At 47.2% G+C, this 15,868-nt stretch overlaps 1 protein-coding gene across 3 annotated transcripts; it reads left to right on the forward strand.

The window, feature by feature from the left end:
* The first annotated feature begins 431 nt into the window (after positions 1-431).
* Pcbd1 (pterin-4 alpha-carbinolamine dehydratase 1) lies at positions 432-14,251 on the forward strand. 3 transcript variants are annotated; one of them, XM_063279085.1, is made up of 7 exons: positions 432-524; positions 1,862-1,912; positions 7,416-7,515; positions 8,519-8,777; positions 11,600-11,731; positions 12,124-12,204; positions 13,729-14,251. In XM_063279085.1, exons 4-7 carry the CDS (start codon positions 8,775-8,777, stop codon positions 13,825-13,827), a joined length of 315 nt encoding a protein of 104 aa, XP_063135155.1. In that variant the 5' UTR covers positions 432-524; positions 1,862-1,912; positions 7,416-7,515; positions 8,519-8,774; the 3' UTR covers positions 13,828-14,251. The 3 variants fall into 3 exon arrangements, with proteins under 3 accessions (XP_063135155.1, XP_006256476.1, NP_001007602.1); XM_006256414.2 differs by lacking the exons at positions 432-524; positions 1,862-1,912 and adding exons at positions 6,214-6,290; positions 6,399-6,585; NM_001007601.2 differs by lacking the exons at positions 432-524; positions 1,862-1,912; positions 7,416-7,515 and having other exon boundaries at positions 8,737-8,777; positions 13,729-14,250.
* The last annotated feature ends 1,617 nt before the right edge of the window (positions 14,252-15,868 follow it).

Here is a 15,868-nt window from a genome sequence, read left to right on the forward strand (position 1 = left end):
AGCAAAATAGAACTCATACAGCTGGCTGGTGCTGGGCGAAGTGGCTATCTGAGCTACACACACAGACACAGAAAATTTGGGAAGATTTGTTAAAAAGGTTTTAAGTACAGGGTAGCATGCCAGCACCATGGGAAAAAAACGACTCTGGTATCCAAGACCCTTCAGGGGTAAAGAGTGGAGCTGAAAAAAGATGCTAAACAAAGAGTGGGCATAGTGTGGTCTTGCAATGAAGGCCTCCGAGAAGAGTGAGGGTAAAGTGGGGAAGAGGAGAGGAAGGGAGAGAAAAGGGCAGGGAAGGGGCAAAGAGAAAGGGGAGGAAGAGGTTGGCGCTCAAACTCAGTACAATTGGCTGACTGACGTGCCTATTAACCTATCAAAGCAGACGCTGGCTGCCAGCTCTGCTTATCAGCCAATACCAGCTACAGAGTCCTGGCTCCGCCCAGCATTTTTTTTTTTTTTTTTTTTTTTTTTTTGGTTCTTTTTTTCGGAGCTGGAGACCGAACCCAGGGCCTTGCGCTTCCTAGGTAAGCGCTCTACCACTGACCTAAATCCCCAGCCCCCCCGCCCAGCATTTCTTAACCTGCAGCCTCTCCAGCCCTTGCGTTTCCCTTCCCTTCCCCCAGCGGCTCTTCCACGTATAATCCAGCCCTTGTGGCTTTACAGGTTGTGCCCTCCTGGCCTTCTTGGTCTCCTGGCTGAGTCCTGGCTTTTCCCTCTTCCTCTCTCACCCAGCCCCCTCCTCCTCTGGTTCAGTCTGGACCCTTCCATATACCTCTGGCTGCACACTCCCTCAGATCTGTAATACACATTCTCCTCCGCCATAGCTAGGAGTATGAGTCATGTCTTGATTGATTGATTGATTGATTGATTGACTGATTGATCTATCTATTGATCGATTGTTTCTAGAAGACCAGAAGGAAGGTAGAGAATAAGAAAATATTAAAAGAGCTGGGAAGCAGGGATTGGGGATTTAGCTCAGCAGTAGAGCACTTGCCTAGCAAGCTCAAGGCCCTGGGTTTGGTCCCCAGCTACGAAACAAAAAAAAAAAAAAAAAGGAAAAAAAGACAAAAAAAGGGGTGGGAAGAGTAAGAGCCCTTCCTCAAGTGGCACATTCAAGAACCAAGTGTTTGTGTGTGTGTTTGTTTGTTTGTTTCTGCAACCCCGGTGGCTCCTTCCACTTCCCCTTTCTCTGGGGTATTCGGTGTATATGTTGGGAACACCTATCTGGGTTCCAAAGGGCACATCTAGGTGACAATAAATCCCTGTCGTATCTGTGTGACTCACTGCTAGATGTCCCAGTTGTGGGAGCGCCTTTCGGGGTATTCCCACTTATGAGAGGCCCCAGCAGGAGAGGAAGGGCTCTGGGGAACAGAGCCAGCATCCCTGGGAAGACCTCACAAACCCGGTGTGCAATACTTGGAAGCAAAGGCTTTCTGTTAGTTTGTATGTTTTTGAGACGAGGTCTCACTATGTGGCCCAGGCTGACTTTGAACTCACAAACCTCCTGCCTCTAGAGGGCTGGAATTACTTGTGTGTGCCAGGGTTACAGATGTGTGTAACCATGCCTGGCTGGCTTTCTCTTTTATTCATTTATATCTGTGTGTTGTTTTGCTTTAAAATTCACTTTTACAGCTCCGGAGAAAGAACCAGATGCCACACACGTGCCAGGTGGAAGCTGCTATCCACCCTGAATTATGAGTTGCGTGAATCTGTGTGTATGTGCACAAGTGTACACTGGTGTGTGCATGGGTGTGCACAAGTTTTGTGTTTGTGCGTACCTGTGTGTGCAACTGCATGTGAAGGTCAAAGGTTGGTGCTGGGCATCTTACATATTACCCTTCACCTTATTCTTTTGAAACAGGGTCTCTCACCGAACCTGGAACTCAACAGTTCAGCTAGGCTGGCTGGCTGGGTAAGCCCCCAGCATGCTCTTGGCTTCTTCGCTTTCCCAACAATGGTTCCGGTTCATGCTGCCACACCTGTCTTCTTTACACAGGTGCTAGGGGTTTGAACTGAGGCCCTCCTGTTGGACAGCAAGCATTTTACCCACTGTGCTACCCCTTCCTTACCCCGGCTTCTGAATTAAGGTTTCTGGCTAACGTTGGGTTTACAACACTGTTGAAGCAGGGAGTGATAGTCAAGTGCGCTGGTGCAAGTGAAACCCTGGATGTCTGTTCCCAGGATTTTGGAGAGAGAGGGATATGTAAAAATGTTTTTTTGGGGGGTTGGGGATTTAGCTCAGTGGTAGAGCGCTTGCTAGGCAAGGCCCTGGGTTCGGTCTCCAGCTCCGGAAAAAAAAAGTTGTTTTTTTTTTGTTGTTGTTTGTTTTTTTGTTTTGTTTTTGCTTTTGCTTTCTCATTTGGAACTATTAGTTTAAAACAATTTGGAAAAGCAGACCTCAAATCTTAAAACTATTATCAAAAATTGTTATTTTATGCTAATGCATTTATTCCCTTAGATTCAGTAAGATGCTGTTTTTCTTTCTTTCTTTTTTTTTTAAGATTTATTTATTTATATGTGAGCACACTGCAGCTGTCTTCAGACACACCAGAAGAGGGCATCAGATCTCGTTACAGATGGTTGTGAGCCACCATGTGGTTGACTGGGATTTGAACTCAGGACCTCTGGAAGAGCAGTCAGTGCTCTTAACCACTGAGCCATCTCTCCAGCCCAAGATACTGTTTTTCATGTGGTGTAGTACAGTGCTCTCTTGCCTGGCATGAGAGTCTAGGCTGAATCTCCGGCCCTGACCCCTTCCAAAATTCCATGGCAAACATTCAAGTAAAAACAGCCTACCAGATAAGAACCACAGCTCTTGCCTCAGAAGCAGTCAGTCAGAGTTTATCCTGAGCCAAATATGAGCAAACATGGATTCAGGTACCCGGATAATGTGCCCCCTACACGCACACGCACGCACATACACACAGAACCTATCAGAATTTCGCCTTTGTCATGTGCAAGCACACTGTGTGGGAGGTCACAGTTGCATTCAAAACGGTAATAATAAAAGACACAGTAGCACACGCCTGTAATCCCAGCACTTGAGAAGCAAAAGGAGAATGCAAAGCTCAAGGTCAGCCTCAGTCACACAGTGAGTTTGAATCAGGCCAGGACTACATGATACCTTGTCTCAGAACCAAAATAACAATAATAATAATAATAATAATAATAATAATAATAATAATAATAATAATAATAAACAATGATAAAACTAAAGACAAAACAGTCATCATAACAACAATGTCCCTCTGCTGACCTGGATGTCCTTGTCTTGCTAGCTCCCCTGTAGAAAATGCTAATCCAGGGCTCATACCTGTAATCCCTCCACTTGGGAGGAAAAGCCAAGATGCTCACAAGTTGGATTACACAGCAGAACACTGTCTCCCAAGACAAAACCAAACATGGTAAAAGGAAAAGCCCTCGTGAAGATGACCACTGTCACATGTATGTGGAAGTGAGGTACTTCTAAAGGAAGAGTACGGGAAGATGAATCACCACCACAGGAAGATGAACCACCATGTTCCTGTGGGCTGGCAAGATAGCTGCAGGTGTTTGCCTCCAAACCTGACAACCCCAGTTCAATCCCTGGGTCCCACAAGATCAAAGGAAAAGAATCAACTCCAGAAAGTTGTCCTTTCCTTCCTTCCTCCCTCCCTCCTTCCCTCCTTCCCTTCCTCCCTCCCTCAGGCAACGCATGTGACCTAAAGAAATTGTGGCTGAAGTTAGTGTGCGGATGGCTGAGGGACAGAAGCTGAGAAGCGGTGGTGTCTACACAGGGACTCGCAAAGAGTCAACCAAAACAGAGAGAGAAATACAAATTCTAAAAGACTGGCAAAGGGATATTAAAAAGCAACTCCCCTCGGCTGCTGATAAGCCTACAAAGTCCTCACCGTCCTCAGTAATCATAATAAGTCACAGAGAAAAAAAAACCCTCCAAGCTCAGTCTGTACCTGTCAACAACAACAACAAAAACAAAAACACCTCCCCACACACACACCCCCACACACACAAAGTCAGACTCTGTGGAGGATGAAATGTGTGAGGAAATAGGAACCCTCACAAGGCACAGGTGAGAACAGCGCTGCTATCCCAGTTCTGGAAACATCTGGTTGATTCTGGAATGCACAGCTATGGCGGGGGAAGTGCTGGCTTTGCAGGTTGTGTGTGTAGGGATCTTCCCAGGGGCCTGGGAGCTGCTGAGTATGCAAGTGCAGCCTTGCCCCGGGTTGGTTTGGGGGGGGGGGGTGTCGAATCATGTGCTTGGGGGTTAATTGTGCTGTGGTGAGAGCTGGAAATGACCTGAGTGGCCATCACTGGTGGGATGAGAAACCAGAGTGGACTTTCAACACAAAACACAGAGCAGCAGTTAGAACCCCTAGCCACTGTAGACGAAGTGTGCTTGACACATGGTGGGTACAACGAAACATTTGACTTAAGTGTTATGTTTTATACCAGACGATGTATAATGTGGTATTCCTGCAGACCTTAAGGTATATGCAAATGAGGCAACACAAATTTTTCAAGAATAAATACGGACAGAATTTACATCAGCACATTACTACAGTGCCACAGAGGGGAGAAGAGGGGTGCAGAAAGAAAGGCTAACAGAAAATAAAGCTTTATGTGTCAGGAGACTTAGGTACCAGACTTACTAAAAACCTGTGGTGGTCAAGACGGTGGTGTCTGTGTCTCTATGGACAGTGGGTCAAGGAGCACCCAGAATCAACCCACACACATTTTTTTTTCTTTTTTTTTTTTTTTGGAGGTGGGGATCGAACCCGGGGCCTTGCGCTTGCTAGGCAAGCGCTCTACCACTGAGCTAAATTCCCAACCCAAGACAGATTTTTTAAAGAGTTTTCTGGTTTGGAGAGATGGCTCAGTGGTTAAGAGCACTGACTACTCTTCCAGAGGTCCTGAGTTCAAATCCCAGCACCCACATGGTGGCTCACAACCATCTGTAATGGAATCTGATGCCCTCTTCAGTTGTAGCTGAAGACAGCTACAGTGTACTCATATATAATAAAAGAATAAATCTTAAAAATATTTTTAAAAAAGTTTCCTATTATACCAAACACAGGCTTCTTGCTGAGTCACTGGTCAGGTACCTCTCCCCCAACCCTGAATGAAAATGGTGCCGTAGATTATCTATTGTTCACGGAGGCCTATGTTCCCCAATATTTTCCAGGCTCTGCAGGCTGCCAAGAACGACAGCAAAGCCCTCAGCAGCAGGTCTGGCTTCAGCTGCAGCCCCGCTTGCTTGCAGTGGTCTTGCAACCCGAGTAGTGGAGTTCTCTCAGAATGAAACAAAGCAGCGGTCCGTTGGTCGGCTGTGCTGACAGTTGAGCCAATTGCCAAGGACAGGGCTGATTGATTGACAGTTCCCTACCCAGCTTAAGGCAGCTGTCAATCAAGAGGAGGGGCTAGTTCCTAACAGATTGTTTAAAGGCAGTAAAGAAAAAATTCACCACAGCAAACTCCACTGAAGAATGCCCATAGGAAAGACCTATCAAGGAGTTAACATTCTCAACAGCATTTAACAGTCTTTAACTACTCACCTCGTATTCTCGGAAGAACTAGGCCTTAAGGGACTAGAAAAATGGTTAAGAGCACTAAGTGCTCTTCCAGAGAAGCAGGGCCTAATTCCTGGAACTCACACTGGGTTGCTCACAACTGCCTGTTACTCCAGCTCTATGGAAGCTGGCCCCTGGGGGTACCTACACACTAGCACACACAGAGACAGGAATAATTGAAAAGAAGATAACAATTTTTAAACTATTGGGGCTTTAGGAAGAATTACACACACCGTCCAGATTTGTCCCATCACTCGGAGTTTGTTTGTTTGTTTTTGGTTTTGTTTTGTTTTGAGACAGCCATTATAGTTTTGTACTAGGCTGGTCTAGAACTCACTATGTAGACCAAGCTGGCCTTGAACTCACAGATGTCTCCGAGTTCTGGAATTAAAAGCTTGAGCTGCTATGCCCAGCTCCCCAGGATTTTATAAACATGTGTCTGTTATACAACCCAGATTCTCTCCACACCTACATAGTGACTTCTTGCAAAATGAAAACATGTGTTCATACATACATGCATGCGTGCACACGTGCACACAGCCTGCACACTAAAAGGATAGTGTATTCTGGATCCAAATATGACTAACAGAGGTGCAGGGACACTCACTCGAATCACTCCAAATTCCAACATGATGTTTTTCTTTCTTTTTTTTTTTTTTTTTTTTTTTTGGTTCTTTTTTTCGGAGCTGGGGACCGAACCCAGGGCCTTGCGCTTCCTAGGTAAGTGCTCTACCACTGAGCTAAATCCCCAGCCCCTTTTCTTTCATTTTTAAATAGACTTATTGATTTATTTTATGTATATAAGTGCTCTCTTTTCATGCACACCAGATCAATTTACAGATGGTCGGGAACCATCATGTGGATGCTGGGAATTGAACTCAGAACCTCTGCAAGAGCAGCCAGTGCTCTTAACCGCTGAGCCATCTCTCCAGCTGGATGTTTTTCTAATAAAAGAATAAAGAAAACAAATTTTTTTCCATCAAGACTTTTTCAAGCCTGTTGGTGGAAACATCAGGTAGGATGAATTCCAGAAGAGTAGGCGACCTCAGCTAGAGGCCTCACCTGCCACCTAGCAGCCCTTTAAAACCATGGGGTCGGTGCTAACCCACCAACCCAATAGTCTATACACTCCAAAGGATTCACCCACCAGCCACCAACATGCTAAGTCACATACAGAGGAGAGAAATAGGTGGTTTTAAGGGAGCCACAGATGACCCAAGATTAGCAGGTTCTGGACCTGCACCATTTCAAACTCTCCCCAACCAATGAGGCTCCCAGTGGTTCTCAATCTGGGGGGGGGGGTCCACTTCCAATATCCTGCAAATCAGATATTTACATTATAATTTATAACAGCAGCAAAATTACAGTTATGAAGCAGCAATGAAGATAATGTTATGGCTGGGGTCACCACTTGAGGAACTGTATTAAGGGCCACAGCGTTAGGAAAGCTGGGAACCATTGCTTTGGTTTGAACCGCCTTTCAAACAGTGTAGTCCTTTTCAGGAACTTTCATTCACAGTCTAAACAGTGAGTTCAGAGGGTTGTCAGTCCGAGACCTGAGAGTTGTAGAAGACTCTAGAGAGAAAAGGAAGCCCCACTCCCAACAACTAACCTATACACAATACCTTCCAGAGCTACGGAACTAACAATATACTTAGTCATGAAAACAAGGAGTTCTTGGAACATGAACATGGGTGAAAACAAGGAACAAGGGTCGAGGGAGAGATGGCTCAGCGGTTAAGAGCACTGTCTGCTCTTCCAGAGGTTCTGAGTTCCATTCCCAGGAACCGCATGGTGGCTCACAACCATCTGTAACGGGATCTGATGCCCTCTTCTGGCCTGCAGGTATATATACAGAAAGAACACTCACATGCATAAATAAATCTTTTAAAAAAGAAAGGAAAGAAGAAACTGGGACATGGACGGACTCCAAAAACAAAATGAGGTAAATAAAAACTAAATAGTTCGGATGCATGGGGATGTCTAGAAAATGCAAACGGATCCACTGCAATTGAAGAGTGCTGGTTTAGGGGGAGCCCTGGTAGAGAGAGGACACCTGGTAGCGCAGGGAAAGGTCAGAGCTGATGTTCCTAACCCATGCCTAAGAGAAGCACATGTCCCACCATGTTACTGGGGTTATTAGGGTCAGAGCCTGGGCCCTGGCAGCTGTGATAAGCCAGGCTCAGCCAGCTGCTCTCTATATGCCAACTAAAGAGACAAGTCACAGCAGAGGGACTGGGGGGAGGGCTCAGAGGTTCAAAGCACTTACTGCTCTTGCAGAGAATCTGAATTTGGCTCCAGTACGCATATCAGGCAGCTCAAGACAGCACGTCATCCAGTTCCAGGGGATCCAGTGTTCCGTTCTGACCTCCTTGGCAGCTACATGCATACAGTGCACAGTGCACATAAACCTGTGCGCCCACACAAACGTACATTTGAACACACACACACACACACACACACACACACACACACACACACAAATAAATCTTTTTAAAAATTAAAACATGGAATTCAAACACCCATATTCAAACTCAATACAGCCATACTGGGAAGAGAAAGGAAGAGGTTTAGGATCCTCCAAGTCCGTCATCTGGGACCTAATATACGGCTCAGGGTTAAACAGAGGGCAAAAGGAATGCCTTAGTAAACAAGGTGGTCTGGGCAAGTTGTCAGAACGGTGTAAAATCTTTCCAGTAGACAAATTTCTCTTCTGGCTGGTTCAGGACCTCAGCCTTTCCCTTCTCCTAACATGCCTCTCCTGGGGAAGTTCTGATTTCTTGGGGTCCATTGTTTCAATAGTCTGATAGCCCAAGGGAGGGACACATTGACTCCCTTTAGAATATCTTCTTCTCTCCTGATAAGATGGTTACGACTGTGCACTTTGTGTATGTGCAGTCCAGTGTATGTGACATTTATCTGGGTGGCTTTTGTTGTTAATATAATAGGTCAGGCAGTCTGGTGCCCAGAGTCCTCCAGCAGACAGGGAGCAGAGGTACAGAGGTGCCAAAGCCTTTGCCTGGAGCCCATCACGCAGCCATGCTCATAGAGCACAGGGCATAAAAAGCGCTGCAAGGGCGTGGAGTAAGGAGGACCCACGTTAATAATTACCCGCGGCCACCGGATCTCTGCCCCGCCCCCGCGGTGGCCTGCTGCCTGCCAGCCGCTCTCCCTCGCTGACGCCACCTGCTTCCCGCACTGGACATGGTAAGCGCTGGAAGTCTGGTGAACCCTGAGAGGGGGCCTGGAAGCGGGGACTAGGGCTCCGATGCTGGGGGTGCGGGTCACGCTGAGCCTCCCGCAGCGCCATCGAGCCAGGCTAGAGTCGCCTGGCCTTCCTTAGGGGAGCTGAGGTGCAGGTTCCGGAGGTGGCTTTGGCGGTGGGCCTGGAAGACTAGCTTGTCCTAACTCCCAGGCCCGATCTGCTGGCTGGGTCTGACAGGGTGTGGCAGCAAGGCAGGTCTCCGTGGCGCTGTCTGGTCCTAAAGGCTAGCTGGTCTCTTGAGGTGCCAGATTTTTTTTGGGGGGGGGGGACTCAGTTCTCTCTGCACCCCAGTGCTGTCCCTGACTTTATGCCCCGCCCTAACACCTAGTTAAGGTGCTGTGCCCCACCTTGGTTGGGTGGTGTGGGGGTGGGTCAGGATCTTAGGTCCCTTGGAAAGAGGCCCTCAGACCTCCCTGCAACCCTTCCCAAACAGTGAGGTTCCAGTGATGGGAGGGTGTTTTGGCAGCCTGGGAAGGCTTGGAAAGAGTCATTGGGGACCAAAGACACACAGGCTTGGATAATCAGTAATCCTGCAACCCACGCTAACAGAGGCTGACAGAGCTTTGCTAAGCAAATAAGGCTCTTACCCCTCTGACCTGAGTTCAGAGGGTTGTCAGCCAGAGACTTGGTTCTGGAAAATTCTAAGAAGTACCACCTAACACACACACACATACACACACACACACACACACACACACACACACACACACACACACACACACACACTTCTGGTGCCCTTCGGATACCCAGTTGCCTGGTTACCAGGGTCCAGCTTATCAGCCACTGAACGGGCAACACTGGAAAGACCCCCCTATTAACCTCAGTGTAGATCTCTGCACTGAGGTGGAGCCCCTTGTTTCGGAGAGCACACACACGTGAGGTTCTGTAGGTTCCACTGCTGGCCTGTGACCTGTCACAGGTCTCCTTCTTGCCCTAGGGAGTGTTTTTTAAATGAAGCTGACTTTCACTTTATAACCTTGCATCCCACTGGCATCTCTTGGTCTAAGGAGTGGGTCTCATCCCCTTTACCCAGGAAGCCAAGGGACCATTTGGCCCACCCACCCCAGGGTACTGAAATGATGGGTGGCTTGCAGGGCACAGTTCACCTTCCTCCGGCTCCCCAAGCCAAATTTGAGTCATTGTCTGTAGTTTAAAACTGTGTCCCTAGGTGATCTATTTCACAACCCTAGCTTGTTAGGCTCATGGCCCCACGTTCCTCTAGAGGATAGAACTGACGCTAACTTCTGTTTTCTGGAGGGTCCACTCAGGACCTGACCTGGTATGTGCTGAGGGTCACACCGTGGGCACTTTGTACAACAGGCTTATGAGCTTGCCAGGTGCCCTTGACAGACTACTTCCATGTTTGGTCTGGGCCCTGTGGTCCTTGGTTCCTGAGACAGCCGCCCTGAGAGCCTCACCCTGACAGCTGTGGACTACACAGGGGCATGGAGGAAGCCAGTATTCACAGTGACTAGAAGGTGGCAGAGACTCATCTGGGAATGTGTTTGAATGGGTTTCTGCATCCAGCCCCAGGGCTATAGCTCTAAGAGACCACACCTTGAGTCGATGACGTCACCGATTGAGGATGACTTGCGGAAGAGAGACTGCTCACATCCCCTCTATCACTCACATCCCCTCTGTCAAGGCCTGTTTCCTCTCTAGAACACCGGAACATTGCAGAATGGGTGTGGGGATGGAGCATAGAGGGAATGCCATATTGTAATGTATTGGGACTGGGCTGAATTTTGCTTTAACAACCTTGGGAACACAATGGTGCACTTACATGAGAAGATGAAGGCAGACATCTGTGAGGCTTTGGGAGTATGAGTTGGGGGAACACTTCGTTACAACACACTCTCTTTGGCATTCTCTGTGAATGGACGTACAAAACCCAAGACCTGGGCTGCAGATTCGGCTTAGTTTGTAAAGTGTTTTCAAGTACGAAATCTGGAGTTCTCATTCCCAGAAGCCACCCTTAAAACATTGGCATGATAGTGTATGCTTGCAATCCCAGCACTGGGGGAGGCAGAGAAGGATGGATCTCTGAGGATCTACGGCCAGCCAGCATAGCCTACTTGAGGAGAGACCATGTCCAAAAAAAAAAAAGGGGGGGGGGTCCTGGAAAGTTGTTGAGTGGTGGAGAACACTGGCTTCTATTCCAAAGGACCTGGATTCGACTCTCAGCACAATCATGACTGTTCACAGCGGCCTGTGACTCCAGTTCTAGGGTATCCGATACTTTCTTCTGGCCTTTGAAGGGACCAGACACACAGGTGATGCACAGACTTAGGTGAAGACAAAACACTCATATACATAAAATAAAAATACTAATTAAAACATTGAATTTAAAGATAAATGGTATCCAAACAATAACATCTGAGGTTGTCCTTTGGCCTCCACATGCATATGACCTTACCTGAACCCACCTACACACACACATATACCAAAACCAACAAAACACACAAAATCCCAAAACAAAAATATAGGACCCAGAGTCTATCAGTGTACGGGCCCAGACCCCACCTCCTGGCAGGGACTTCTGGGAAATAAAGACCTGTTGCTTGCTATAGGGACATCTATGTCCACAGCAGCCAGCATTGGGTGAATTTCTCCCAAAGGTCTTCTTCTTCTTCTTTTTTTTCCGGAGCTGGGGACCGAACCCAGGGCCTTGCACTCTACCACTGAGCTAAATCCCCAACCCCTGAGGCACACTCTTGACCTGTGAAAGGAACGCCCTGGGGCATCTCTGCTCTCTCTCTTCTAGGCTGGCAAGGCACACAGGCTGAGTGCTGAGGAACGGGACCAGCTGCTGCCAAACCTGCGGGCTGTGGGGTGGAATGAACTGGAAGGCCGAGATGCCATCTTCAAACAGTTCCATTTTAAAGACTTCAACAGGGTATGTGGAACAGGCCTGAGCGGGCTACACTCTGTACGTTCATGTCATGTCCTGTTAGCCAAGGGGAAATTCATTTCCAAGTGCAAAAAGAAGGGCCTTGGACCCTCCCTTCTAGAACTTGAGGAGGTCTTTGGAGGAGACCGTTTCGAGCAACAAGCGCCTGCCCTTTTGAAGGACCTTAATAAACAGCAAAGAACTGGCGGATACTGACAGCCGGTGCTCTATGGACCACATTGGGGATGCTAGAGACACTTAACACAGCATCACAACCAGGGGCAGGATGTTACAAGGGGGACATTAGAGCTCTGGGACTCCCTGGAAGAAACTAGGCCATCCTCCTGCATCGAGGCCTTACTGGCCATGACCCATTGGTGCTTCCTTCATTTTATCAGGCTTTTGGCTTCATGACAAGAGTCGCCCTGCAGGCTGAAAAGCTGGACCACCATCCCGAGTGGTTTAACGTGTACAACAAGGTGAGTGAAGTTGTCCCCCATGTCGTGCCCTGCCCCATATGTACATCTCTTAGAGACCCAAGTCTCCTCAAAGGTTCACCCTTGGACCTGGCTGTAAGTCCTTCCTCACCAATAAGTTGATGTTCATCTCTTTTATCTCCTTCCTAGAGACTCTTCACAAAACAGCCAGTCTCACTGAAGATAAGAAATGCAAATTAAAACGCTTTAAAATACTCTGCCCAGATGTGAAGGCGGCAAGATTCAGGAAGGGAAAGAAAGGGAGGGCATGCCCACTGTTAACAGCTTTATTCCAGATGGAAGAATGAAAGAGTAATAAAACCAAACTTAGATACAGTCTGGCAGATCAGACTGTGATGACCAAGTTAACTGTTGGACCCTTTAGGAGAAGGCGAAGGATGCGCTTAGTAGCCCACCTTAAGTTCTGATTTTAACTTTGGCTTAAACAATATTTTAAAGAATTATTTATTTTATGTCTATGAGTAGTACACTGTCGCTGTCTTCAGACACACCAGGAGAGGGCATCAGATCCCATTACAGATGGTTGTGAGCCACCATGTGGTTGCTGGGAATTGAACTCAGGACCTCTGGAAGAGCAGTCAGTGCTCTCAATCACTGAGCCACCTCTCCAGCCCCCCCTAAATATTTTTTTACATTTATTTAAGTGTAAATATGGGGACATATATGCTGTGCATGTGGAAATCTGTTCTCTCCTTCTACCCTGCGGTTCCTGGAGGTTGAATTCATGGTGTCAAGTCTGTTGTTGGTAAATGCTTTTTCTCACTGAATCCTCTTGCTGGCCTCTGGCTTTAGTTTTTTTGGGTTTTTTTGTTTTGTTTTGTTTTTTGTTGTTGGTGGTAGTGGTGGTTTTTTGTTGTTTTTGTTTTTTCCTTCTTGATTTCTGGATTTGAATTTTTTATCCTATTACTGAAATCATCATTATTTTTGGAAACTATCACGGGAAAATGATGTGTAAACAGCTTTGCACATATCTTGGAGCAGTTAGGAAAGCAGTGACCAGCTACTGTCTTCAGGAATTACCAGTGTCCAGTTCTTTCTTTTTTTTTTTAATAAGGAGCGTTTTGTTTGTTTAAGATTTTATTTATTGGGATTGGGGATTTAGCTCAGTGGTAGAGCGCTTGCCTAGCATGTGCAAGGCCCTGAGTTTGGTCCCCAGCTCCGAAAAAAAAAAAAAAAAAAAAAAGAAAAAACAAAGATTTTATTTATTTAATGTATACAAGTACACTGTAGCTGCCTTCAGATATACCAGAATCCATTACAGATGGTTGTGAGCCACCATGTGGTTGCTGAGAATTGAACTCAGGACCTCTGGAAGAGCAGTTGGTGCTCTTAACCACTGAGCCATCTCTCCAGCCCTAATGTCTGGTTCTTGTCACCAGAAGGAATTATAGTGACCAGTTACTATCCTTCAGTCCCTGGTAGAGCTGAGCCCATAGCTGGTGGCTCTCTCGCTCTTCCTTGGAGGGCACATGCCTGCCCCTGTACTTACGGCTTTCTCTTATTCAGGTCCATATCACCTTGAGCACCCACGAATGTGCCGGTCTTTCTGAACGGGATATAAACCTGGCCAGCTTCATCGAACAAGTTGCCGTGTCTATGACATAGATCTACCCTGCCTCCTATTTCCTTAGGGGAAAGGAGAAGGAGTGACTGGAGGAGGAACCCAGGGAGGGAACCAAGGAGGCTGGCCCTTGCTCCCTGACTCTTGCGGTGACCACCATCTCCGTCAGGGAGGGGTATGAGTCCCTCCCTGTGCAGAACGATGCCCATGTTCCTGGTGCCAGCCTCCTCACTGGGGCTCTGCCATGTTATAATTTGAATAAGCTCTCCCATTTTCTATAGAGTTCCTAGCCTCAGTTGTGTCCCAGGCTGCCTCTTGCTCCTTGTCTACCGGTTCTAGTTAATTTTCCAAGTAGCTGTGATAAAGCATGACAGAAAGTCCAATTCAGACCCTACTAAAACAAACCCCAATATATTATGGAAACAGTGCTTTTATGCCTCCAATAAAACCATGCTATCGATGGGCTCAGCTTCTAGAACCTTCTTTTCCATAGGTCATGCCAAACCAGAATGTGTTGTGTTTGATTTTGAGGGGTCTGTTCTGTTTTTGTGGCTTTGGGGATCAGACCCACAGCTTTCTTTGCACACGCTTGGCCAACTAAGGCACTGAACCTGTCCTCCACCAAAGATGCAATTGAATGGAAGCACTTATTCTGGGTAGGAAGCCAGGCAGGGTCACAGTATTGAGGGGAAAGGAGAGAGCGGAGCACTCTATGCATCAGGTTCATGATCATGTGGGGGTTACTAGACAAGATGAGACGTGAGCTAAGGGGACACAAAGAAGCGACTAGGGGTAACAAGGAAGGATGCCAGTTATACCTCGGAGAACCAGAACTGCTGGTAGGGCATCAGCAGGAGGGCAATGTGTACCTAGCATGTGAGCCCACATCTAAAAAGGCAGCCCGCCACTATTACTTCTGTCTACTATCATGGCCAATTCTGTATGAACGAGCCTAGACATGCTATGAGGTACCAGACAGATAGGATTCCAGGAATGTTAGGACAAAGGGATGGGTGAGGTTAAGCTTTGGATTGGTCCTAAGTAAAGCATATTGTTCCAATACAGGTGAGTTCCATTCAATCAGTTGAAGGATTGTTATATAGAGCAAAAAGGCTGCCAATCCTCCTTCAAACAGAGCTCTGGAAGTGAGCTTCATTCAGTCAGTTGAAGGCTTGTTATATAGCGCAAAAAGGCTGTCAATCCTCCTTCAAACAGAGCTCTGGACTCCTGTTTGAGCTGAGATGTCAGTACTTTCTTGACTTCACAGGTCTTGAGCTCTAGGCTGGAACTACTCCTCCAGCTAGCCAACGTGACTTCCATTATCACTGGATCCATTTCCTCACCCAGTGTCCCCTTCTGTGCACTCTGACTTTCCCATACACTGAGACCAAAACCATCCTAAGACCTCTGGTTCCAAAGGCTGCAATTCTCAGTCTTAGCAAAGGACTTAGGGCTTGGCTGCTGTTACTCTACAGGAAGACACAAGGTAGTGTAGGGATTGATGGACTGTTTCCTACTGGAACGGTTAAGGACCAGTTTACATAGGTCAGGTTCCTGGCTAGGAATTTTCAAGGATAGAAAATGCACAAAAAAGGATACAGTGGGAAGATTGGGAGCCAAGTCCAATCTAATCTCATCTTCACCCGTGTGTCACCGAACACCCAGAGCAGGAAACAGAGCACCCTTCCCCACTGCAGTCCTCATTGATGACCCCTGGCCTGGAGCCCAGGCAGCCTGAGTAAGTTGATCCTCCTAGGGCCAGAAGAAGCAAAGACTATCTCTACGTTCGCAATCTGTCCACAGAGCTTAACAGCATAACCACCCAGACTTAAGACAGTGGCATCATCTGTTCCACTTCAGACAATGTCCCCAAATGCGCTCGGATATAGCACTTGAGCATGTGGGACAAAGAGAACATGGCGGATCTGGCTCTGCTGTTAATGGCCTTCCTGTTCTAATTATGTATCTGGACTTGAAAACGCCAACCCAGGTGGCTCCACATCTGTCTGAGGCACATCTATCTACAAATGACAGGCAACAGCTTTTAGAAACCAGTTTCTCTCTCTCTCTCTCTCTCTCTCTCTC

This window comes from Rattus norvegicus, chromosome 20, assembly GCF_036323735.1.
Source record: "Rattus norvegicus strain BN/NHsdMcwi chromosome 20, GRCr8, whole genome shotgun sequence".
In the NCBI taxonomy this organism is placed as follows: domain Eukaryota; kingdom Metazoa; phylum Chordata; class Mammalia; order Rodentia; family Muridae; genus Rattus; species Rattus norvegicus.